Source organism: Centroberyx affinis, unplaced genomic scaffold, assembly GCF_046629955.1.
Source record: "Centroberyx affinis isolate AG114_WGS23_722 - 3 ecotype Tasmania unplaced genomic scaffold, CSIRO-AGI_Caff_v1 ptg002363l_1, whole genome shotgun sequence".
Classification (NCBI taxonomy): domain Eukaryota; kingdom Metazoa; phylum Chordata; class Actinopteri; order Beryciformes; family Berycidae; genus Centroberyx; species Centroberyx affinis.
Window position 1 is genome coordinate 252535 of NW_027280623.1, and position 24480 is coordinate 277014.

Sequence of the window (24480 nt, forward strand, 5' to 3'; positions counted from 1 at the left end):
CTTTATTTGAAGAATAGTCCACTTTCACTTCCTGTGCCAGTCAGTTTTTAATCTTCAACAGTAACTACAAGAATTGATGTGCAATAGCTCCCTCTGGTGGGAGCTGAAGTGTCTTACAACAGGAGCAGTTGGTCACCCAGTACACTAGGTGGCACTGTCGCATATTCTGCGCATGAAATTCTCCCAAGTATTTCCCTGAGTCTTTCAGTTTGACTCGTTTGCTTTCTGCCTGTCAACGCTGTGTTTACACCTACACGGAACACAGCTAGATAGACAGTAGCCTACCGTCGGGAGAGTGGTGTGGCTTTCCGTTATTCTGGTTTTCGTTGTGGACGGGACAGCGTGCATGATATTCCCGCTGCAGAGTTTGTAACGACGCTGGGTTGGGCCCCGAAGAAGAGCCAATTTCGGACTGTTTTATTGAAAGCAAGACGGAGGTGATCTGTACTAGTCGACGGTCATGGCAACGGCAACAGTGGTTGAGGCTGATCCGACCACGACCGAAGGCGGCGCCGCCTTCTCCGAGGTCCACAACACGGGCTGGGATGAGTCTCAGCTCCGAAAGTATCCTTTCCCTACCAAGCCCATACCAAGACTGTCCCACACGGATCCCAGAGCGGAGATGCTCATAAACAACGAGGTAAACCCGTTGGGCGAAACTTCACACACCTTGCTCTCCCTCTACCTCTCCTCAGTTTGCTCTGATTGGTTCAGATGGGCTGCAAGACATAGCTTTGGGGTTTTCAAACCTTTTCATACCAAAGATCCCCAAACATAACATCATACCACTCAATCCAGTTTGGTAACATTTTGGCCCAAGAAGCCTCATCTGTGAAGATGTTTGTTGCTATATACGACCTGCTGCAGATAACAGCTGTTTATTTTGTAGGCGGGGTGATATCAACAATGGGGAAAAAGAAACCTATATGACATACATCATCTCATTGTGCTAAAGTCTAGTGAATGCATAGATAGTGAAAATAAACTATTCATCATTTTGCTGCAGAGTCCCTGGGGGTCTCTGGATCCCAGTTTGGGAGCCACCGGCATAGAGGGCCCTGGTCTTGAAATGAATGGCAAATGGATCAGGTGTTTTTGGCTCAGGGTCAGGAGCACATATCATTAAATTCAGCAGAGATCAGGTCGTTGCTGCTGCTTTAAACTGTAAATACAAGTGTCTTATGCTACATTTCCAGTTTGGAAGTGGCAGGTCACTTATCACCTTTAGACTATAGACCCAACATGTAGGTCTCCGGAATAGTGTTAAAATGATACCCCAATGCTATAAGGCTATTAAATCAGTATTGGTGAAAATAAATGATCTCCCATAGCAGGCAACAAGAGATAAGTGTCTTTCCCCCCATTGGAAGAGGATTGACAGTGCATGAGGCAACCAATGGTGTCTCCCATTCATTGTTAGTGTAATAGTTTTAGGTTACAAGTTAGCATGACAACACAAGTAGAATAAATTACAGGTTTTTCTTGTGTAATGCTATAACCCTCCTGCAAAGCTTAAGGTGTGGACTAGGTGTCTAAGAAATGTGGTTTTCTTGGGATGTTTGTTGGATGTCACAAGAAGCCTAGATATAGCATGAAGAAGTTCAGAAGTTCAAAGTATGAGTATGAGTGAAGGGAGGACCTTGGTTGGGACAATGATGTCTGTTTTGATGATTAACTTATGATCAGTATAGACAAGGAATTCTTTACAGGGGTCTTGGTGCATTTTCAAGTTAGGAGAAAAGTTTACTTGTTTGCAGGTTGGACTGCCTGCTAGTGCTGCACAGGCCGTGTCACTGTGACCAACAAACAGGCCATAAGCATAGTTTGTGTTTTCATGGGGAAAGTCCCCTATCTTCCATGCTGAATGCCACTTTATCGCTATCAGCTTTTGGCCTAATTCCAGGAAACATACAGAAGCTCATTTTCAATTGGTCTCACTCTGATACAGGCCATGTGGATTGTGTTAAGATAGTAAATCAGTGATAATCAACACATCAGCAGAATTTAGCATTCTTTCATTTAATCCATATAGGCATTGCTACTGTATAGAAATAGAGATGTGTGATTTCCAGCACTTTTTGGAATTGGACTGGCATCAGAAGACCCTTGTCACTTGCCCCACTCAGTGTATGATGATTGTGCTTTAGTACACTAACCTATATCAATTTTCTGCACTTTGAGAATTGGTTGGAGGAAAGGATCAGATCACAACTGAGGGGAACATAACAGAAAAGCCATGCACCTCACTTGAACCTTGGAAGTGGAAAACATCGCTTTTTAAAGGGCAAATCCTTATCCCAGATGTAAACTAAAGGGTAATTCTGCCACATGACGTCAAAACCTGGCTTAGGAGACATTTTTCAACAGACCTTGCACCAGCTCTGACATGACTAAATGTGAGTTTTAAGCAGTTTTTGAAGCTACAGTGTACTGTTTCTAAACACTGGGCAAAAACATGTTTTTGTTACACCTGTGAGATGAAACATGTGCATGATATTATTCTTCATCTCCAAGTCCTACTCTAAGACTCTAAGATATACAAACTCCTAGAGCGGAGCTTTAACTCTGCTTTCAAGAAGGCTTGAGGCTGTTGTAGTGTGTAAATAGGCATGAGAACTAGAATGTGCAGAGAAAATAGGTTAAATGTTAAGATGAACAACTGGATCAGTCACACTCACAGGTAATGGAAAAAGAACTGTGTGCAGATTTAGGTCATAGTGTTTAAATAATAGAAAGATGTTGGAACTTTGAGTCTATCTGATTCAGAAAGGCAGGTTAATGTTATTCAGGAACATAGAAGTGAATGATAAACATCTGTACGTTTGTTTGTGTTTGCCAGCTTTGGCCTGACACATCCTTTTATTGTTTCACCACAGTACATAGTGTTCCCTATAATAGCTTGCATGTGTCATTATGACTTAAATTAAGCATGCAGCTTGCCACGCAGGCAAAAGTGGGAGAGGTCATCTTATGATAACAATGCGTCATAAGGGTTTTATGATGTTTAAACCTATGGATTCTTCAGTGTATCCAGCATTAAACACACCTCACTTGCTTGAGCTGTTGTATGGATGAACTTCCATTGAACTTGGAATAGAGGTGGGTATTGAGTGTGGAGCAAATTCATCATGTGGTACTGGTTTAAAACGTTCACTGTAGTATATGAATTAACTAATAAATCACATTTATTATCTTACCCTAAAGGAAAAAAAAAACATTATTCCCTAAAAGGACTTATAGCAATGTCTGTCTCTACTTATAGTGAATATGTGGTGCTCAAGCTGAGTTTATAGTCCTTCATTGTACCTTTTGTTTTATTTTATTGGTATCACTTTGCGATTTTCTGTGGTATACTTTTTTGACCTATAGTAGCTGCATGATATTTAATATAGGCCTATATTAATATATATATATCGCCACTGTGGAGTGAAAACCTTGTATCTCCAAAATGTCAACCTTACAGGATCTATGAAAAACGGCCTGTTTTCAGCTTGAGCACCATGCATTTTCCAGTTTTTACAATGGGATTTGAACAGGGTTGCAAAAGCTGAAGTGTCAAAGGATTTTCTCAGACAATAGACGATCAGGGAATCCTTCGATTTAAGTTAAAACACAAAAATCACCAAAATCTGAGTTATGAGGTTTTCCCAGGACAACAGCGATATATATGTCACATTAGGAGTGACCTCTCTATATATAAATATTTGTGACTCATAGACTGACTGAACAGTTTATCATGGTTCGTTTCAAGCGAATTATCAGAAAGGTAGAATTGCAGAATTCTAGGACTCGATTGCCAATCGCACATGCGCGCGTGCGGAAGCGTTCCAGCTCTGAGCTCATGAATGTATGAGCTCGAGCAGGTTCAGAAAGCTGTTCAGATGTCCAAATATGGCTCGTCCATAGTCGCCATTATACGTAGAAAAACGATACAGTCCTTTACATGAGAGCTGGCTGCTGCGCTGCCCCCCGGTACTCGTTCCAGGGTGTGTGCACGTTTCATCAAGCTATACATTTAACACTTTTAAGATCATTAATGTTAGTCAAAATGAAATACAACACCTATTTGCAAACAACCTGCGTTCGCCAGTGAAAGTGAAACCGTGGACCCGGTGCAGAGAAAGAAAACGGGAGCGCGCCCACCGGTCTACGTTCAGTTAGTCACGTAGCACTCGCTAATGTGTCCAATGGGACCGTCAGTACTGCAGCCTGACAGCAGAGGAACACACACTGTTGATGTGATGTGCGGTGTGTGTTGTGAGTGTGTGTTTATGTGTTGTGTTTCTCTTTGTTAAAAAAGGTTGTTCTTTTGATAGAACATAAAAAAGGTTGTATTTAGTGTGGAAAAACACAGACACAAAAGCACGTGAATATTGTTGAAGCTCCCGTTAATGCTGTTAAGATTTATTTTCTTAGAAACGGTGGAATTAAATGAAATTAATAGGAAATATCGCATATCACTGTTTTAATTACATCTCACTCATTTGAAAAAGAATACATTTTAGAGATACACAACATGAATGTTTACAGCAAAACTATCAAATATTATGCAACTATGTAGTAAAAAAACAAATTCTATTGTAATACCAAAGGAGATAATAAATACCATAATGTATGACAAGGTCATTATAAACACGCTAATGAGTACCACAGACACACAAAGTCACACACTATTATAGTGATTTTTCCTTAGTGCAGGGAATCATTTGACTAAATAGGTCATACTTGTATTTATAAGTGTGTGGGTTAATTGACAGTATAAACAGTATCCATTTGTATTATATTAATTTATTTAAATGCCCTTTATCTTTTTTCCAGGAACCAGTGGTTTTAACAGACACAAATCTTGTGTATCCGGCTCTCAAATGGGACATTGGGTACCTTCAAGAGAACATTGGGAGCGGAGACTTCTCTGTTTACATCGCAGAAAACCACAAATTCCTCTACTACGATGAGAAAAAGATGGCCAACTTTGAGAACTTTGTGCCCAAATCACAAAGGCTGGAAATGAAATTCTCTGAATTTGTGGACAAAATGCATAAAACAGAGGAAATGGGAGGAGAAGAGAGGTATGGCATAAGTTTCATGGGAATGTCTGTGTGTTTGAGCTCAGTGCACTGCTATATTTAAAAGAAATTTGATGCAGGTTAGACTTTATTAACGTAACTTGGTCCGATGCTCAATCAAAACAAAGTCTCTCTCTGAACCATGAACAGACATGCAACCCGAATATCAGGTACAAGATGGATGTAGGCCTAAGTGTTTGTGCTGCAGGTGTGCTTGACAGCGGAGGGTGTTTTCTCTCATGAAATCCAATGCAGCACCGGGAACTGGAGGGAATGACTAAGCATTTACACAGCAGCATCTGGGGAGCAGCCTAGCACTGTGACCTGACTGGGCCCGGCCACACACACACACATACACACACCCCCGGATCAGTTACTGAAGCGAACCCTCCCTTTGACTCATCGAAACTTATAGTGGCTTTTATCTATATGGATTTACACTGTGCCGTATTGTTCTTTGTGGTTTAAAAAGATGTGGTTAAAAAAAAAAAAGATGTGGTTTGCTGAGCTAATAAAGAACTATACTGTGAACACCCTCGCATATCCTGCAGACACTTTTACAGCGCTTTTGAAAGTCATTGCGACGTGTCTCGGGTCTCAGTGTATAAAACAAAGCGGCTCATATGTATGTCTCTGTTCCATGCTATAGGGTTTACCTGCAGCAGACCCTGAATGACACAGTAGGGAGGAAGATTGTTGTTGACTTCCTAGGCTTCAACTGGAACTGGATCAACAAGCAGCAAGCCAAGAGAAACTGGGGACAGCTGACATCCAACCTGCTGCTCATAGGCATGGAGGGTAAGAGATCTGTGAGCAGCTGTTATCCACTGAATAAGCAACATCTTCATAGTTTCTGCTGTATGATGGATGATATGACTTTAGGTGTAGTCTAAGTGATTTATCTTGTCACTAATTTTAAGTGCCTGTCGCTGTTGTCAGATGAAAACTTCGTAACTCAGAGCTTGGCGATTGTCGTTTTTTTAACCCTAACTTCAGGAGAAGGATTACATGCTTTACCACCCTTGCTCTGATGAAACCTTTTCAAACCCCATTGCATAAACTGAAAAACACATGGTGGTCAATCTTAAAACCAGGCTGCTTTCATCAGTTTCATCAGTCACCCGAGAGCGACGCTATGCTACTTCTTCTGTTGCCATTCCACTCAAAGCTTTTTCACATCCACATTTTCTATGAATCCTCTCTCATCGTAGGCAATGTGACGCCGGCACATTACGACGAGCAGCAAAACTTCTTTGCGCAGATCAAAGGCCACAAGAGATGCATCCTCTTCCCTCCAGACCAGTTTGAGTGTCTCTATCCGTACCCAGTGCATCACCCATGTGACAGACAGAGCCAAGTAAGCCATAGACACGCAGAAATCCACTTCGGCTTTCTTACATAGGCTTTATTTGTGTAATAGCTTAACTGTTGTAATTAAGTTCACTTCAGTGAGTCTTATTTATAACAGGAGAGACACACTTGTAGCAAGGCTCCAATCAAAAACATTACAGGAAAACAAGAACATAGCAGAGTGTAGACAGCAAAAAAATATATCAACCAAATATTCATGTGGTAAAATTGCTTGAAAGAAGGACCTAAATTATGAAAGTGGAATGTTATTTTTTTTTTTCAGTTTCTTGAGTTTAGTCCATTTGCAAGGAGCATAAAAGCAGATTTAAAGCAGATGGAAGAAACAAAACAAATTAGGAAGGCATGAAATTAATTGTATGTTTTAACCAAGATAATGGACTGAGTTGTGTTGATATTTTCTAACGGATATATATTTTTCATTTACAGGTTGATTTTGATAACCCTGACTATGAGAGGTTTCCCAATTTCAAAAATGTAGTCGGCTATGAGGCAGTTGTGGGCCCAGGAGATGTGCTCTACATCCCCATGTATTGGTAAGAAGTGATTTTGTATGATTTGTCTAGATCCAGTGTCTATGGAAACATGAAAATGTTATATTACATACAACCATTAGCTATTGATATAGAACTTTTCATACAAACCAGTTCCACCACTAAATCAGTTGATTATCCCTCAGGCATTGAGTGTCTTGGATGCCTTGTCAAGTGAAGCATTTTCATGCTCTCTGCATTTGAATATGTGATTATTTGATTTAACTGATAAACATTCTTGTGTTAGAAAATTATTCATCCATTTTCTATTATTGAGCGTTTACTGTGCCTGATTGATTGGCCCAGAATTAGTAGACATCTGCCCTGTTAAAATTAACTGAACTTCAGTTCTAATTATTAGGAATAAAGCTTTTCTATTTCAGCATGAATTGGCAGTGACTGCTTGGTATTGGTGCGATGACAAAGGTGTAAAACCTTTAAACCAGGCCTGTAGTTTATGGTCCTGATGAGCATGCTCCAAAATGCTGCCCACTAGCCACAGCCAATCCACTGTCAGCTGTAGCCCACAATGCTTCACTGCACAGCTTGTTTGTTGGGCTGCTGTGTGTGATGGTTTTCTCTCCCATGTCACAGAAGCCCTCTTGCTGCAGGCAGTGGAGGGAGAAATACGGTGGCAGGTCCATAACAAAACTCAAAGGAATAAGTGAGAATGAGGCGGACTGCCCACACAAGGAAATGGCATCACCATGTGCGCAGGCACTTCCAGCAAAAGCAGTGACGGCTCTTGTGTCAGGGAACTTTGTCTTTGTGAGCAATATTGCAAATAGCAATATTGCAAAACAAAGTCGTACAAGGGTGGGGATTTTACAGTAACCAATTAAATTTATGGACACAGTAGCCCAACACTGAGCTGGGCCCCGACTGTCAAAACTAAATGGAAGTTGAGAGCAGAACAGAGCAGTGTGGGGAATTAACTTTGCTTGCTCCTTCAGGCTGTATGCAGGCTCAAGTGTCGATTTCTGCTTGCAAGCTGCAATATTGCTCACAAAAAAAGATTTCACTGTCACTGGACAGTCTCTCTCACGTGTGCGATGGTGCCATTTCCTTTTGTGGGCAGTCCTTGTGCTCGCATTCTCATTTATTCTCCTGAGTTTTGTCATGGAAATGCAACCTTTGTCATGGAAATGCCACCATAGAAAAATTATACCAAACCGCTGTTTAATGCTACCTACCATGTGCCTCTCTCTCCCCCACAAAGGCTGTCTGAGCTTACCTATGCTCTCCTCATCACTCTCTTCTGTTCTGCCACCTTTTACTTTCACTTACTATTGTCGATTGTTTTACAGTCCTGTGAGAGTTACAGTTCCTCTTGACATTAGATCTGCCAATACTGTGGAGAGTTTTAAGCAGCCTTTACTAACAGACAGGCCTTTACTAATGTGTTTTGTTGACTGTACTGTCACTGTATCTTTTATGTTTTTAATATGTCAATATTTGTGTTGTATTTTCACTGTGTATGTCTTTCATGTTTTAACTTGTGAAGCACTTTGTGACACTTGTCTTCAGAGGTGTTATACAATAATGTTTTACTTGCTTTACATTACTTATTGCCATTTATGATGTTGACATAAAGTGTTAGGCAGTTTGTCTGGTGGCAAGACAGAACCTGTAGAAAAATACTATTTGAAAGTCAGCCAGGATGTGTCAAATTTAATTTATTCTATTTTTATTTCTTTTCATCAGGTGGCATCACATTGAGTCACTGTTGAATGGTGGAGTGACGATCACTGTAAACTTCTGGTACAAAGTATGCACCTTAAATTCACTACAACTTCTTTCAGTTGAATATTTGTCTCGTCTTTGCCATTGAGTTTACATGTGTTTCTGTTTGCTTCATGATCCTTCAATGAGTTTTTCTTGTAAAATTCAGTACACTGAATCTTTTGGTCAGGGTGCCCCCACGCCCAAGAGGATAGAGTATCCTCTGCGCGCTCATCAGAAGGTGGCCATCATGAGGAATATTGAGAAGATGCTGGGAGAAGCACTGGGAGACCCACATGAAGTAAAATCCTTTGCTTTTATATATTTATTACTTGGCTAACTAATCTTTCCATTCATCATTGTGCTGATTGCAGAAGTGGAACTTGAACGTCACGCTGCCGCTTCAGTTTCTAGAACATCAAATCAAATTTCAAAGCTGCTCCACATTTAGGTCATCTGTTGGGAATGGCGCATGCATGAAATCCCAGTGGCATGCTGACCCTTCCAGCAACCCAATTACTGGGAATATTTATGGCTTACCTGATTTAGTACAAAGGAAAGGGATATGTGAAGCCAATATTAAAGGACACTGAGTGAAAGAATGCAAAATGTAGTTCTATTTTATTGCTTTTGGATGTATTTTCTCTTGAGAAATTCTCTTGAGATGATATAAAATTGCTTATCCTAACTAAGAATCCCTCTGTTTCTCTGTAGGTTGGACCTTTACTGAACATGATGATCAAGGGGCGATATGAGCAGGATTTCAGTTAGGACCCCATCATAAAAAACGTTAACCAGACTGCTGCTGAACATGTGTGTGCGTGAATGTGAAACTGGTGCGCGTGCAGTACGCACTCTGACTTTGGAGCTATCATTGCATGGCAATAAGCGGCCACATTGAAAGACATTGAAACCACTCTGCTTCGATCGTCTCTCTGAGCAAATCCAACAATTACAGGAGAAACATTTCACTAGGAAGTCATGGAAATTGGCCCTACTTCAACAAGTGTTTTTTTTTTGTTTTTTTTTTTGCAGAGAAGGCTTAATTTAGCTTCTCTTCACTAAAGTCTAGATACATCGATGTGAATCAGTATTCTCTCAACATCATTGTAATCAAAGATTTGCTCTCAAACAGTTCCAAGCATGTCAACAGGACTGTTGAGCTTTCATGACCGCTGATGCATTGGTCTGGCGAATCTGCCAACCCAATCAGTACAAATGGTCCTAGACGAGTACCTTTTGGGGTAACTTTTACCCCAAAATTTTGACCAGTAATGGATGAGTCCAGGGTTGGTATATGTACAAATCAGAGAATTTGAAAACATTTCTTATCACAATGTAGTAACACAGTTGTGTTTCTGTGTCTTCAACTACACTCCACGTTTACCCTGAAAACAAATTTAAAATTGATTTGGTTCATAGCTGTAAAGATGACACTTCTTTTTTATTTTCTTTGGATATTCATTTATCTGCCTGTGTATAAGCTAAGTTCTCTGTGGGCCTGCTAATGATGTGGTTTTTGGGAGTGATCATCAAGAATTCTCTGTTGCAAAGAAGAATGCTGAGGAAATTTATTTGCACAGTAATAAAAGCATAGAAGCAGAGTGATTAAAACAGTATGAAACATGATTATCAAAAATGGAAAGAAAAGATGCAATCAATCTGTGTGGGTGAGATATAAAAAAAACCCCAAGGGGCTCATACATTCACTTCAAGGAATATGTGATTGCTTGCAGCTTGATTGTAGTTGAGTGAGTAGTCTTCATGTTTTGTTTATGCTGTTGCTTGTTTGAGTCATACTCCAAGAACCTTACTGGATGTGCTTTTCTACATATCAGTAAGAATTGAGAGTGCACTGAAATTAATTACACATTGCAATTTAAGTTGCAAATATAGCTAATTTGAAGATAAAAAAACAACAACCTGCTGTTATGATTTGGGGAATAATTACTGGTGATGTTTTGTTTGGTATCTGTGCCACATGCCAGCTAGTGAAAAAGTAAAAAAAAAGGGATTAAAGTGATTAAAGAGAATAGAATAAGTGATAGATTATGCTGAATTGTTGATAGCTCTTACTGATCTAGTAGGACCACCTGCTGGAATGCAGCTTGTGTATCTGCCACTACAGTGTAACATGATGTGCCCTCTATAGTGGTCCAGTTCGCAGTTGCATGTCAAGCTTTATCGTCATCTGGTCCATGGACTACACCGCTAAAATACAAACATTCACTGTGTTATACTAAATGCAGCAGATCTGAGCTAGAAATTGTGCTGCAATGTGTACAAAAATCCAATTCTGGGTGAAAATTTGTATTTGCGCTTACGATTACAGGTTAACAAGCCTCAGAAACGCACTTATGTATACTTTCATGCAGCCATATTTTGAAGGAGATCCAAATGTGAGAGCAACTTGAAAGATAGTTGTTATTGTGCAATTTTTGAGTGCTCTCAAACACTTAATAAAAAAATGTACAATAGCACATTAAACAACAGAGGGGATATAAGAATTGCATTTATTGTGCTGTATGTGCCAAACTGACGGTGTACCAACCTTTAAATGAGTATTTCAGTATGTAGAAAGCTGTTTGGTTGCTCTGTGACAACACTGGATGAATCAGTGGATATGTGGTCAACTGTAAAGAAAGGAATATTCCCATGCTTCATATACCAGTAATATGTACATCTTCAGGGCAAGTTCTTCAAGACCTATATTCAGTCTAATTTTTAGGATTCAATCTTCGTTTGAGGTCTTAGAATTGTCATGTATCTAATGTGCATATCTATCTGTTCTAATGTACAACTAGATGGAACATGCTATTTCTTCTGTAAAGACTTAATTTACCTGATGTAAGTCAGAGGTTTGATCTTCCTCTTCTATTCCTAGGTTACCCTGTTTACTGTACTGTATGTGCCTTGCTCTAAAATGGCATGGCACTAAATGTTGCAAGAACATTGATTTTTATGTCAAGATCAGATTTTTTTTTTTTACTCTGGCATTAAACAGCTTTAAAGGTGAAAGTGACAGAAGTTCATAAAAAGCCTGAGCTTAGTCTCACTGATGGATGCCTGTTTTTTGTTTTGAACAAAATGTGCTCTTAGTTCCTCTGATTAAAGTTTGAATTTGTTTGCAGAGTTCTGCACTGCTGAGTTCTGAATGACTGCTGAAAGATGTGATCATTTCTTATGCACGTAGCTTTTAAATAAAATGTTATAACTTAATGACGCTTTTGAATTAGTATCTTGCTTAGGCAACATGGGTGAATAAATCAAAGAATAAGATACAAATAGTCTACAAAAATTAGTATTTATTTACTATAAATTGTGTGGCAACAATTTCTCTCAAAGCGAGGTCTAGGGTGTCAAAACTCATTAGTTGTGACTTGAACACAGCTTGAGTAAATGATTCATACCAGTATGCTTTACAGTAACACCATCATATTACTTACAGTAATTAAAGACAACATTGATACCGATAATGACAGGAGTATCAGTAACAACATGTCTTTTCAAAACTTGATTGTTACACCTACACTCAAATAAAAAACAAACTAATTCTCTACTTTATACCACCAAATAAAAACAACTGCCTATAGTTTGCTCCAACTGAATGCAGAGGACAACACAAAAAACAGCAGTATAACTTAGTAAAAAATATACTAATTAACAACCAATTTATCCTAATTTACAGTTAAACCCAGAATTCTGTCATAATTAAAATATTCACAATCACAAGCAAAGCAAACTCACTGAGAACATAGATGAGATGAAAGTAACAGAGAGGTCCATTTTAGTAACGTTATGTAAACAGACCCTGTAAGTATCTAAAAGCACTCTTCACAAAAAAATCCTTGAACAATTTGAAACATTGCAAATCTAAACATCTATATCAAAAATAAAGACAATGCTATTTGACTGAACTTATCTGACTTTAAATAACTTTAAAGTCCTCAAGCAGCACTTTTGAGTTGATATTTTTTTTAAAGGGGACAACCTTAGTCCTCCATTCAAATTATCATGCCAATAGTTTATTTCTGTATGATGAAAAAATAGAATTTTTAATGAAAAACGGCTTCAATGAGTGAATTACCTTCATTATAAGGAGTTAAGAATTGTAATGTCCAGATGAAAATCAACAGCACCACTAGAAATAAATTGTAGCTATTTACAGCAATGAAAATACTTGTATTCATCTCTGTGACTTAATGTTATAATTATTATACCATATCATCAATTTTAGAAAATACAAACAAATGGAAACCTCGAGCAAAGAAAAGTATGTCAGTGCAATGTCAGACCTGCTGAGATGGCAAAAAGTAGATAGGCTAAGAGTATACAACATGGTTGTTCCACAAACAAAAACACAAACTACGACATCCCCACCAAAATACCACACAAAACTACAACCAGGGTAAAAATGAACGAATAGAACACTGAAATGAGATGTTTTTAACCAAGGCAGATAACGGTAACAAAATTGTCAAATAAGCCACTGACATACTAACAAATAGGCTATCTTCCTGTGCTTGGGAAATATCTCACAAATTCAGGCCAAACCAAATAAATACATTACAAATAATGTAAACAATAATGTCAATAGCTGCTCTTACAGTATTGTGCTAGTCATCAATGGAATCTGTATTTCCGTGCGGGCTTGAGGCTGACGTATGTCTTTTTCATGTCATCAGCCTCCTCTTTCTTCACAAGCTGATATCGCTCCCCTTTTGTGGTTACCACCTGGTTGCTGTGGTACCGAACTAGCTTCTTTGGAGCCTGTAGAATTCATAACAGAATGCACACATTGTATTGTATGATAAGCTAAATTTCGAAGATGAAGTATGAACAGTATAGACTTACATCTTTGGGGGCGACAGGCCGGTGTGTTTTCTTATCATCTTCCCTGTCTACTAGCATGTACCTGGGGAAATAAAACGTAGCCATAAAAACAAATTGCAACAAAGTAGTGAAGCAACTTCCTCTCACCAAGGGATATGGACAATCTTGGACTTACTTCTCAAGGATGCTCTCCTTCAGTTTCTGGTCCGCCACTGTGGACATACCCTTCCCATGGTTTACCTGAGGCAAAAGAATAGACTGATTGTTGCAAGTTTGACATACACACCATCAGATCAGACTGCTAACATGCACAGAGTGGGCAGTGGCTGACACCAGGAGATGGCACTTTCCCAGGGTGTCGCAGAGACTCACATTAAGAGGAGTGGGGCTGAGCTGGACATCCCCTTCTATGATAAGGCGCACGGCTTCCTCCATGTCTCCCTTGGCGATAGACAGGGCGCTGCGGGCCTCTGACAGACTACACTTGGGAAACATCTCCAGCAGGTGCTGTTCCTGGGTCTCCCATTCAGACACTGCTACCTGGACAAATATCACATTTATATTGCTTTTTGTTCATATCAATATGAACAATATCAAGAATAACAGACAAATGCAATTCCTCATAAGACATATGTGAAATTATGTTTTTTCAAAGATTCTAACCCATAAGAAAAAAAGAATTTGCTGATATGTGCTGAAGTTAATACCTTGGCAGTGGCGCCCTCTGTCTGTGCCTTAAGGCAGTGCGTCTCTGCCCCAGGTGGAGGTCCAGTAGACAAGGCTGTGAGTTTTACTGAAATCTCATCTGCCCTTGCCGTAGGCACACTGTTTTCTGTGTCAACTAAACAGCAAACATACAAATTAAGATCAATAAACTGTAGCAGTGATATTAGACTATGTTCTCCAGCTAATATGAATGAGTGTCATTGTCCAAACAAGGGTCCTAAGATGACCCCCCTCCCCAACTTTAATTTGATGCCCCTTTTGTAACTGCCCCTATAACAAAATTATAAGAATCCTCACTTGGATTTAGCCCTAATACCAGGGTGATATTGCTATAATATGCACAAATGTTACCTGAGCTCCGAGCTTTGGCTAGTTTTGAAGCCAAGCTGAACATCATTTCACAGACTTTGACACTGCAAAATGAAAAACACTAAAATAAGAATAACAGACAAATGCCACTGCAATGCGGTGGTCTGGTCTCATTTATCTGAGACACAGCAAAATCAGAATATAGAAAACGTGCTGTCATCTCTTTACCTGTCGATTTCAGCAAAGCCAGGTATGTAAGCCTCTAACATTTCAGCAAAGACCTCCACATCAAAGTTCTCCTCCACACTCTCCTGAGAGCCAAGATCCTCCAAGACTCCAGTGATATAGGAAAGGAGAACATCATCCAATGTGCTGCATAAAATGGTGAGAGATTAGTTGAATGCACGTGAGGTGACTATGTAATGACACAGTGCATTCACAATCTTATTTTAAATAGGATATAGAAATAGGATTACAGATATAGGAAACAGGATTGTAGATACTTGGCAAGATTCTTTGGGATGGCAAACCTACATGGCATAAAAGTTGCATCAACAGTCCTTCAGTTTTGTTGTAATTCCACAACCATGGGACAATGTATAATCCATGCAATAAGTTTTACCTGAGATCTGCATCAGGAATGAATGCCTGAATGAACTCGTGCAGCGCACCATGGATAATTTTCTGGAGGTCCATAGCGTTCTCCTAACTGCAGATGAGAAAAAATAAATTGCTGTAGTTGTGGTACAGCGGATGGTAGGAGTAGGAGTGAGTTCAAACCTCAAAATACCAAGCATAACAGTTGTCAGCCATGTACCAAATACGGCAACGCTGCTGGGCAGTGGGTTGACTCTTATGAAAACGTTACAAAAGCCTTTCTTATGAGAGCTTGGTTATGTGAGCTTGCTGGCACTGCACCAGTATATCATACTGTCACGGTCGTTTACGGCTAATACTGACTACTTGTGTACCCGCATTAACTTGCATTAGCGTTAGCTAAGGTGACGTTACAGCAACCTCGCATAATAATACCATCAAAGAATGTTATCAGCTTCAAACAAGTGTGAGAGAAACAAACGAAACATGCTAGCGTTGTCGTTACTGCCTAACGTTAGCAGGTAAGCTAATCGAAAATTAGCCCATGTTAATTACCAACGCCACAGCTAGGCTAGCGTTGCTGCTGGGTAGCAGGAGAGTCGTGTGCGGTCATCCATCTAATACAGTCGCCTACCTCAATTACATATTTTGATTGATTTTCTCACCAACATCGGCCATTCATTCAGCGACAAGGTCAACATTTATCGGTATACTAATCATCCAAGAGAAATAACGTTAGCTTGTTAGCTGACTAGCGTTAGCTAAGTTGGTCAATGTTGGCTAACAACGAGTGCTAGCTATTTACAAGTTAACTAACCTTAGTTTATATCGTAGCCGCCCTTAAATAAGCAGACTTACTGTAACGGAAATTATGGGGACATGAAGGTAAGTGTTTTCCCCAAATTTATTAGGGGTAAGGCTGGATATAGGCTTTCTTCACCTCGCTTGTTAGCCCGCACGGCTCAAAACATTGGCACGTCATTTCCTCTGAATGTAAACAAACATCTGCACTGATCATCTGATACCTGTAAGTTTGATGAAATTCTTGGTCAAATTCAGCTATTGTATAGCCTGGTATCCAGCCCCTGTGAATCGCAGTTTTCAGCACAAAGCTAGCTATTGTATGGTTAATGACACAATCTACTTGATCTCATTATATAGTTTAGCTAATGTTCACACAACATGTAATGTTACATTATATATTTTTCGTTAAAGGGAACATCCACTCAAAATAGAATCCACATTATCCTAACATACTGGATAGCCCCCTCCAGTCCACATATAAAAATGAAAAAAAGCTAGAATTTGTTGAGCTTATTATTGCAGTGTGTGTGATATTATCAGGCAAAAAAACCTCAAGTTTCTATTTGGGAGGATGTGTGTTTGGAAACTGTGCCCCAGGGCAATGTTCTGGTGATGTGAGTCACCAGACGAACCAGATGAACACCGGTCTCCCAAAGATGAAGGAATGAATGGACCAGTGTTTCTTAGTGTTTAACATTCTGCAGCTGCTCCATAAACACTGAATCAGAATTAGAACTAAACCACATCTAAAAACAAATGTATTGTTGCTAAGTACTGTTGGTTTCATCCAGACTTCAGTAAAAAAAAAAAAGTTAGAAGTGCCAAGCTCTGAACTGTCCCAAGATCATAATAGCATATACTAGCATAGTATGTGAATTCTATTTAGCCTCTTCAGTTGTTATCAAATGTTTTTTCTCTGGGAGATCACATTTCAGAATAGTTTTTTTCATGACCCATTGGAACCTTAGTCTATTTTTGCACATTGTTTGCAGACTAATCAAACAAATCCTAATCCATCACCTGTTTCTCCACAATAAATTTTAATTTTAAACTTCCTGCGACACACCTTTGGGTGCTGACTCAGTCTCTGAACATTGGTCTAGGCCTACATTAGACTAGTAAATAGTCTACTCTCACTCGGACATTATCTCATATCTTTTGCCAGATCCATACATAGTTGATGATCAAGGTGTTATCTGAGGCAACATCAATGATGTCATTAGATCCTACTCTCAGTTACCTCCGCCTGTGTTGGTATTATAGCAGATATGTACCTGTAAATCATTAATGCCCATTCAATTGTTTCCTCGCTCCCTTGGCAGTATCTCTTGCCAGCTGTAGTATTTCATCAAGCCTATGCAGGAAATATGGTACACACCACTGATAAAACAAGTAAGAACAATTCTCAACTTGGCTGAACTCTGTTTCAACTCTGAGGTCATGGCTAGACAGGTGGAGCTGAGGTATCAGGAGGAGAGCGTGTAAAATCTACGGCCAAGGAGTGCATCTCATTTTTCTCCACATTGTGTTCACAGTTGACACTGAGAAGAGTCTGCAGGCCCAAGGGGGGAAGTAACTAATTACACTTACTCACGTTACTGTAATTGACTAGCTTTTTTGTTTACTGGTACTTTTTTGAGTATTTTATAAAGTCAGTAATTTTACTTTTACTTAACTATGTTTTTACTTAAGTATTGTACTTGGCTACATTTGAAATCACACCTGTTACAGAGTAGCTACACATTTTGTGGCTCTCCATAAGCAACAGAAACTGAACAATCATAAATTGACAAATTGTGGAGCCATTCACAGTGAATGATCAGTCAGTCAGCAAAGAAGAGAAGAGTCATCTGGCTTTTCTTTGTGCACTTTATTGTGTAATTTCCAAATTTTCTAATTAAAAGAATCCAGAAGTCTGTCCTCTAATTGCATGGAGAACATCTCATCTAACTATGTTCTCTTTTCTAAAAAGTCACATTTTAAATTAGCTACTTTTTACTTTTTTTTTTTACTTTTACTTCGACTTAAGTAAAGTATCAGCAAAGTAACAATACTTCTACTTGAGTTGGACATTCTAGTACTCTTTCCACCACTGTGCAAGCCATATAACATACTCACACATGAGTGTCAATAAGTCGTAATATTCTGTTCATCCTTGTGGCCTTGGGTTATCAAGTGAGTCAACTTAATAGTTTTCTCTAAAGCTAACATGAAGAGCCCATACTTTGATTTGTGATGTACTGGTGTACAGTCTGAAGCTGCTCCATACAAAATGAATGAGAGACTGTCTATGTAGGCTCATGTAACATTTGTCTAAACTTTTATTTCCAAGTGAAATTCATATTACAGTGTCACAGAAAATAGAAAATAAACCCTTAACAACAAAGAACAACCCTGGATCCTGTATACAATCATCTGCCTCATCTTTTCCAATTCAGAATTCATTGGTAAATATTCACTCATGCTGACAGATGAATAACATTTATTAAAGCTGAAATTCAGTGGCATTCCTCTTTAATCTGTGTTGTTTTTTTATTTAATTATTTTTGCATTTTTACAAGAAAGCGTCCTAACACTAGGTGGCAGCATTGAGTTACTGGTGACGGCAGGATCTCATCCACTTTTCTGAGGGGGTTTTTCTTTAGAGATGGTTTGCTCATGGGAGCTGCCAGTAAAAACAACAAAAGTGATTTGTAGCTATCAGAGCAAATCCAAAATTGTTTATATCGTGTTGTGATGAATTACTCGTATTATTTATTTATTTTTATTTATCCCTATTGTTTATTCTGTAACTCACCTCAACCTTGGAAACACAAAGTTGTGAGTGTAAGTCTAACTGCAACCTCACAAGACTCTTCGCAGCTGCTATAAAATTACTTGCAAACAGCAACACGCCTGTGCTTTAATTTGGATAAACACATACAATTAGCTGGCACTGTCTGAAAATAATTCTAGCTCAGTAGTATATAGTTGGGTAGAAGATTATAACCTTTCAGTTTGACTTTGAAAGTAGAATCCTAGGGGAACTACAACTCAAGGATTGCTGCAGTTATGAACTTCTGGGCAGACTTGCTTAGTTTCAGCTCTTCTGCTTTGCCATTATGGGCATGAGCATGCCATCTTTGTGCTTATAGTGGCTAAGCAGGTGGTGTATGAGCATGTGTTTGTGTGTGTGTGTGTGTGTGTGTGTGTGTGTGTGTGTGTGTTCGTGCACGTGTGTGTGTGTGTGTGTGAGAGAAAGAAAGACAGAGAGAGAGATACATGGTGCACTGGCTAGCGTCCTTAGCCAGTCATGCACTTCTCATTGCAGTCATTTAAACCATGCTGAAATTTGTGCATAAGCATGAGAAAGAAGACATTCTAGGTGTTTTTTTAACCAGGAGAAAAGTGAACATATAACTCTCAGAAGGTGACTTGAACCTGAATTTGAAGATAGAATCCTAATATTTATAGGGTATAATGTTGTGCAAAAACCATATCATCAATCACTGTGTTTGTGTGTACATGTGTGTGACAGTGCTTAAAATAGAGGATAAGTAAATCATATTTGCATATATTGTATAAATTATTTTTGCAAAATCAACAATTCAAGTTTAAAATAGACTGTTTTAGCGTTCCCAAAGAATGGAGACAGTGAGAAATTGACAAAATCATAATGAATACAAAATTGATTGCATTTTTCTGCTTTTAGGGACAAGAACAATGCTCTCAAAGCAACCATTTATGCTTATAATCAGAGAAACATTCCCATTAATTAATTCACATTGTTATCTCAATGGCTAAGAAGTATTTTCATTCAAAATACGAACGGACTTGCACAAATCAGTTACAAAAGTTCTAAATTCATTAGTTATACGTCTTCTAAGTGGAAAACAGACCTGCATGTGTGCTAATGGTATGTTTACACGTTTCCACTCCTATATGCCGGGGTACGATCAAGCATGTCATGCAACAATGTCGAGTCAGGGCACATAATGTGGATATTGTACTGGTGGCACAGATTTCCATTTTCACACAGACAATGGGGACTGGGGGTAGGCAGGGGCATGTCTGAGCAAAAAAATCTAATTTCACTATTCTCATCAGAGTCACCAAACACTGTGTGAATGATTTACTGCCAAATTAATTACCCTTTACCCAACTTTAGACAATAATGTTCAGAGCTGTCTGTCGGAACAGTTCTGTAATTATTCTATTAATGTTCAATTTGCAGTTCAGCCAGAGTGACTTCATATTTAGATTTTTATTATATTTTCTTAGTGAATGTGTAGTATTGCATCCACAATAGAAAGGCATAGAATTATTAGATATTTTCAATTGAATTACCTGCAGCAAAGATGGAATCAGCACATTATTTGGTCTTAACACAGGAGAGAGAATTTGTTAAAATTTTAAATACTTTACACATCTGTTCCAAAGCATTATAAAAGGTGCATTTAGAGAGTGAAATCATGCACAGTGAAGTTTAATTAATTTAAACTTTCACAATATAAGGTTTCCTTCACAATCATACGCCAGCTTTAATCAAGTCTAAGACTTTCAAGTAATCATTTCACCTCTCTCACCTCATAAATTTGGTTTTGGAGGCCATGTGATTCAAGGCGTTCTTGTGTAAAAAAAAAAAAAAAAAAGTACAGACTTATCAAATTAAAGTTGGTATATATATTTTTTAATTTGATTACTGTGTATGTTTACTTGAGTAGTTTGATTCACATTTTTTTTTTTTTTTTTAACCATAGTATACATTTACCATTGTTTACTTGTTCTGTATTTTAATTCATTCCACAGTTGCAATCTAAAACTCATTTTACCCTCATCCATTATTTTGAAGAACAAGTGCAGCACATTAGTGACTTGAAGGGACTTGGAGCATGAGTCGAAGCTGGCTTCTTGTCCGAGGGCAAGGCTGACCTGATCCAGATCCGGGCCACCTGTGTGGGCTAGCCTGCCCTCCCGTCTGCCTCCTGTCCTGTCTCCAGGAAGTGGTCACAGGCTGCCCGCTGCTCCTCTCCCCCCCACCCCCCTCCTCCACCTCCCGGACCAGCCACAGGGTACATGAGACTGCAGGGCCAGACGGGATACACAGACACTCAAGCTCACCAAAATGTAGAATTTTGTCTCAAATCCATCTGAACAAGTATAATACATTTTAGAGAAAAGAGCAGATTAGTCTATATAGAATGGATATAAAGTGTGAATACTACTCTAATATTAGCATTATAGTAAAATTAGTACACAATCTTTGGCAGAATTATGTGAAAATGGCCGCCAACATTCTTGTCAATGCATTACTTCATAGCATCCTTAGAAATATATATATATCCATTTGTAAAGCCTGTGTAAGTGACTGACTTAAGGTGTTATTTTAATTGCAGTTTTGCAGAATTTTGTCATAATAAGCAACAGTAGATGGGCAGAATAAGTAGGGCGATTCAATATGTATTAATACTAATCTAGGTTAATCTCAGTAAGTGGGCTGGCCTCCCCTGTCTTGGTCTATGTGTCTCTGTTCAGCAGTCGATAGGTTAACCTGCCCATGGCATCCATCTTGTGTGGCCCCCCTCGCATTACCATTGATCTGAGGGAAATAAAGAGCACACGTGTTATTATATACAGCCCAGAAAAACAGCCTCTCACAGTGATGGAGTGAACAGGCCAAATGTATGAAATATTGCCCCTCCGACATATTCTGTCTTCCTGTCAATAGTACAGCCTTTGCCCACAACCTAGATCGATAGGGACTTATCTTTTCATGATAACACATAACAATGTTGCCTGTTTTCTTTTTCTGATATTGAAGTTCTAATTCCGTCCTGCCACCTTTTTAAGTCATCCATGCTGCTATGTATATTTGGACACGCCTATATGACTATATCTTGTTTTGCTTCTATATTTTTTTCTAAAACATCAAAGAAATAAAATCAGTGTATAAGCCCACCGGTTTGAGACGTGGCAGTTATAAATTTACATGTTGGTTTTCTGGACGTTTCTCTGAAGCTTTTGGGGGTCTCTCATGTGTGAGACTGCTCAGCGGAGAGAAGACACCCCTCTGTAAAAACATCTGTTGTGGAAATGGCTGTCAGACTCCCTTTTGTGGGCTCCGTCTCTTCTTTGCACAGAGATTGTCATTTGTTTTGATCATTTATGTGGGTGAAAGAATAATGATGAAAAATCTAGAGAACACACCCATGCAGTCGAACAGTCTACATTTAGGTGGATTTTTTTAGGGAAAGTATAACATTCCTCTCTGATTTAGAGGCATTGTGGTCTGCATATTGGAGCATATCATATAATCCTGTGTTGTTCAATGCAAAATCAAAGTATTGGAATTGTGGAATTGTAATGCGATGTGCTCTGACAAAGTTAACTTTTCAGAAATATTCTGTGATAAACCATTTCAGTAAGCATACATTCCGTGTACATTTGCTTTATGGACAAGCTGCTTAATATGATAACCAGAAACCCTTATTTAATTATTCATGATGTGCTGATCTTTATCATATATGGAAAGTAGTCACTGGAAAATAGAAACTGCCATTGTCTTTTATTGTTTGGAATAGTTTCCGTGTGGAAAATGCACTGCTTGCAGCATGAATACAATGCCTAGTTTTGCATTCTGGCAACTTTAGGAAGGTTTTGATGAATGGATGGAGCAGCGCATGTTATTTAATACAAGTAAACTTAGACTAAATGCTGTAAACAGATACAATGTCATTGATAGGAAACTATTAGTTTCCATGAGAATTATTAACTCTGTGAATGAGTATGCCAAGTATAACAGTCTTGATCGCTGAAATATATTTCTGAAGCGTATAGTGCCTTCTCTCAGAATGGCCCAGGGTGTGTGGTGACGCCTCGATCCTCCGCCGACACAGGAAGCGTTTTGAGAGCACCTGTCCGGTCGAGCCGCAAGGCACGTCACCTCTATGTGTCTCCAGGTCAACTGCCATTTATCTTAGTCACACAGCTCCTTCAACTAATTCCTTTTCACTGCTCGACAACATTGTCCAGTCACAACACAACAGGGAACACTGATACAACCATCCCACTGCAGGGTATTCCATAGTAACGGGTTGGATTATTGTAGCAGATTGTATGGATCACCTTCAGACAAGGGAAGTCGATTTTGAAGTACATGGTAATTTTACTATGCATGTGTATGTTTTTCAGTTTTAGAGGTACCCCAAATAACTGTTAGACATTTTCCTGCAGCTAACAGTTGCAGGGAAATGACTGATGTAACATTGGGGCGGATTGAGGAATTTCTCCATAAGTGGATACACTGTGACAGCTGAATAACATGTCCAGTATTGGGCAATGCATCTATATATCTTGAAGTAACAAGCAAAAAACCTAACCATTTAACTTTGACAGTGTCTTCATATAATGCTGTTAGACAATAAACATCAGTTCTGGCCAGGCATATTGTCTAAAGGTCCCCCGGGTCGGCTCTGCACACTTGTTTTCTCTTGTTTTGAACCACACCAGTGCAAGAGGGGAATACTTGACGCTGTTAGATGTGAGACATTTTCTCAGTTCACACACTGGCTGTGTCCAGACTGTCACTGACTTACATGGGTTTAGAGTGCTGGTGCTCATGCTGTACGCTGGCAGTCATACTGTACTGTCGCGTACAGGGCTCTTCAAACTCTCATCTCTATATCTTACTAACCTCTACATCTGAATTACCATTAGTGAAATATACTGTGGTAAACTGTACTGTGAAAAGGGGATGTCTCTCTTTCCAGAATTACATCAATGATATGTCTGAACTAAAACAAAATTTGCAGTTTGGATTTGTTCATAATCATATGCAATATCAAGGCATAAAAACAAAGTATGCCTTATATGTAAAAAAAATCATACCTCTAAAAAACTGATTATATATCATATAATCTAAATATTGAGCATGAGTCATGATTTAAAATATAAACACTTTGCCTACATTTAATTTAGTCATAACAGCAAGATCCCTGCATGAATTAACAGGATGCCTGTTTGTGACTCTTTGATTTTCCTGCAGAACAGGTGAGTGTTTCAGCAGAGTGACACCTCATAAACTGGCTGATAACCTGTTCCTGTGTCTTATCTGTCTCCCAGACGATCCCTGGTCCCTGAGCATGTTGTCGTTTCCCCTCGGGTCCATTATCAGATCCCCTCTGTAGGCTCCCAGCAGCTGCAGTTATTGTAGAAGACTCTACTTTTATAGCCCCATGATGTCTGTGACAACACTACGCTTTTATGAGTGAATACCTGTCGTCTTGTGGTCATTGGGATCTGTTTTTTTTTTTATTTGACTGAGCTGAATGATGTATATTTTTATAGGTAACCAGGAGCTCCAAAGTCTTTTTTTGTTGGTTAAGACAAATAATTGCTACATTCAATTTATAATAATTAAATAATTTTCAAGTTACAATGCACTTATCACATGAAATGTATCAAGCATTTTTAACAAAGAAGTTTTTTTTCCTAACAACTTAGCAATCAAATTTAGTTTATTTCAATTCATCAGTAATATTGGT

General features: G+C 38.9%; 2 protein-coding genes across 4 annotated transcripts; one reads left to right on the plus strand and one right to left on the minus strand.

The window, feature by feature from the left end:
* Positions 1–299: 299 nt before the first annotated feature.
* Positions 300–11878, plus strand: hif1an (hypoxia inducible factor 1 subunit alpha inhibitor). Of its 2 annotated transcripts, none has more exons than XM_071533398.1 (8): positions 300–640; positions 4819–5069; positions 5716–5864; positions 6278–6423; positions 6864–6970; positions 8672–8735; positions 8859–8990; positions 9404–11878. In XM_071533398.1, the coding sequence occupies exons 1-8, from the start codon at positions 461–463 to the stop codon at positions 9458–9460; spliced, it is 1086 nt and encodes a 361-aa protein (XP_071389499.1). In that variant the 5' UTR covers positions 300–460; the 3' UTR covers positions 9461–11878. The 2 variants fall into 2 exon arrangements, with proteins under 2 accessions (XP_071389499.1, XP_071389500.1); XM_071533399.1 differs by having other exon boundaries at positions 8880–8990.
* Positions 11879–11979: 101 nt separating this feature from the next.
* Positions 11980–16151, minus strand: cuedc2 (CUE domain containing 2). Of its 2 annotated transcripts, none has more exons than XM_071533401.1 (9): positions 16013–16151; positions 15180–15266; positions 14786–14929; positions 14600–14661; positions 14230–14363; positions 13895–14062; positions 13698–13762; positions 13544–13604; positions 11980–13459 (listed from the first exon to the last, which is right to left on the minus strand). In XM_071533401.1, exons 2-9 carry the CDS (start codon positions 15251–15253, stop codon positions 13313–13315), a joined length of 855 nt encoding a protein of 284 aa, XP_071389502.1. In that variant the 5' UTR covers positions 15254–15266; positions 16013–16151; the 3' UTR covers positions 11980–13312. The 2 variants fall into 2 exon arrangements, with proteins under 2 accessions (XP_071389502.1, XP_071389503.1); XM_071533402.1 differs by having other exon boundaries at positions 15972–16108.
* Between the last annotated feature and the right edge of the window lie 8329 nt (positions 16152–24480).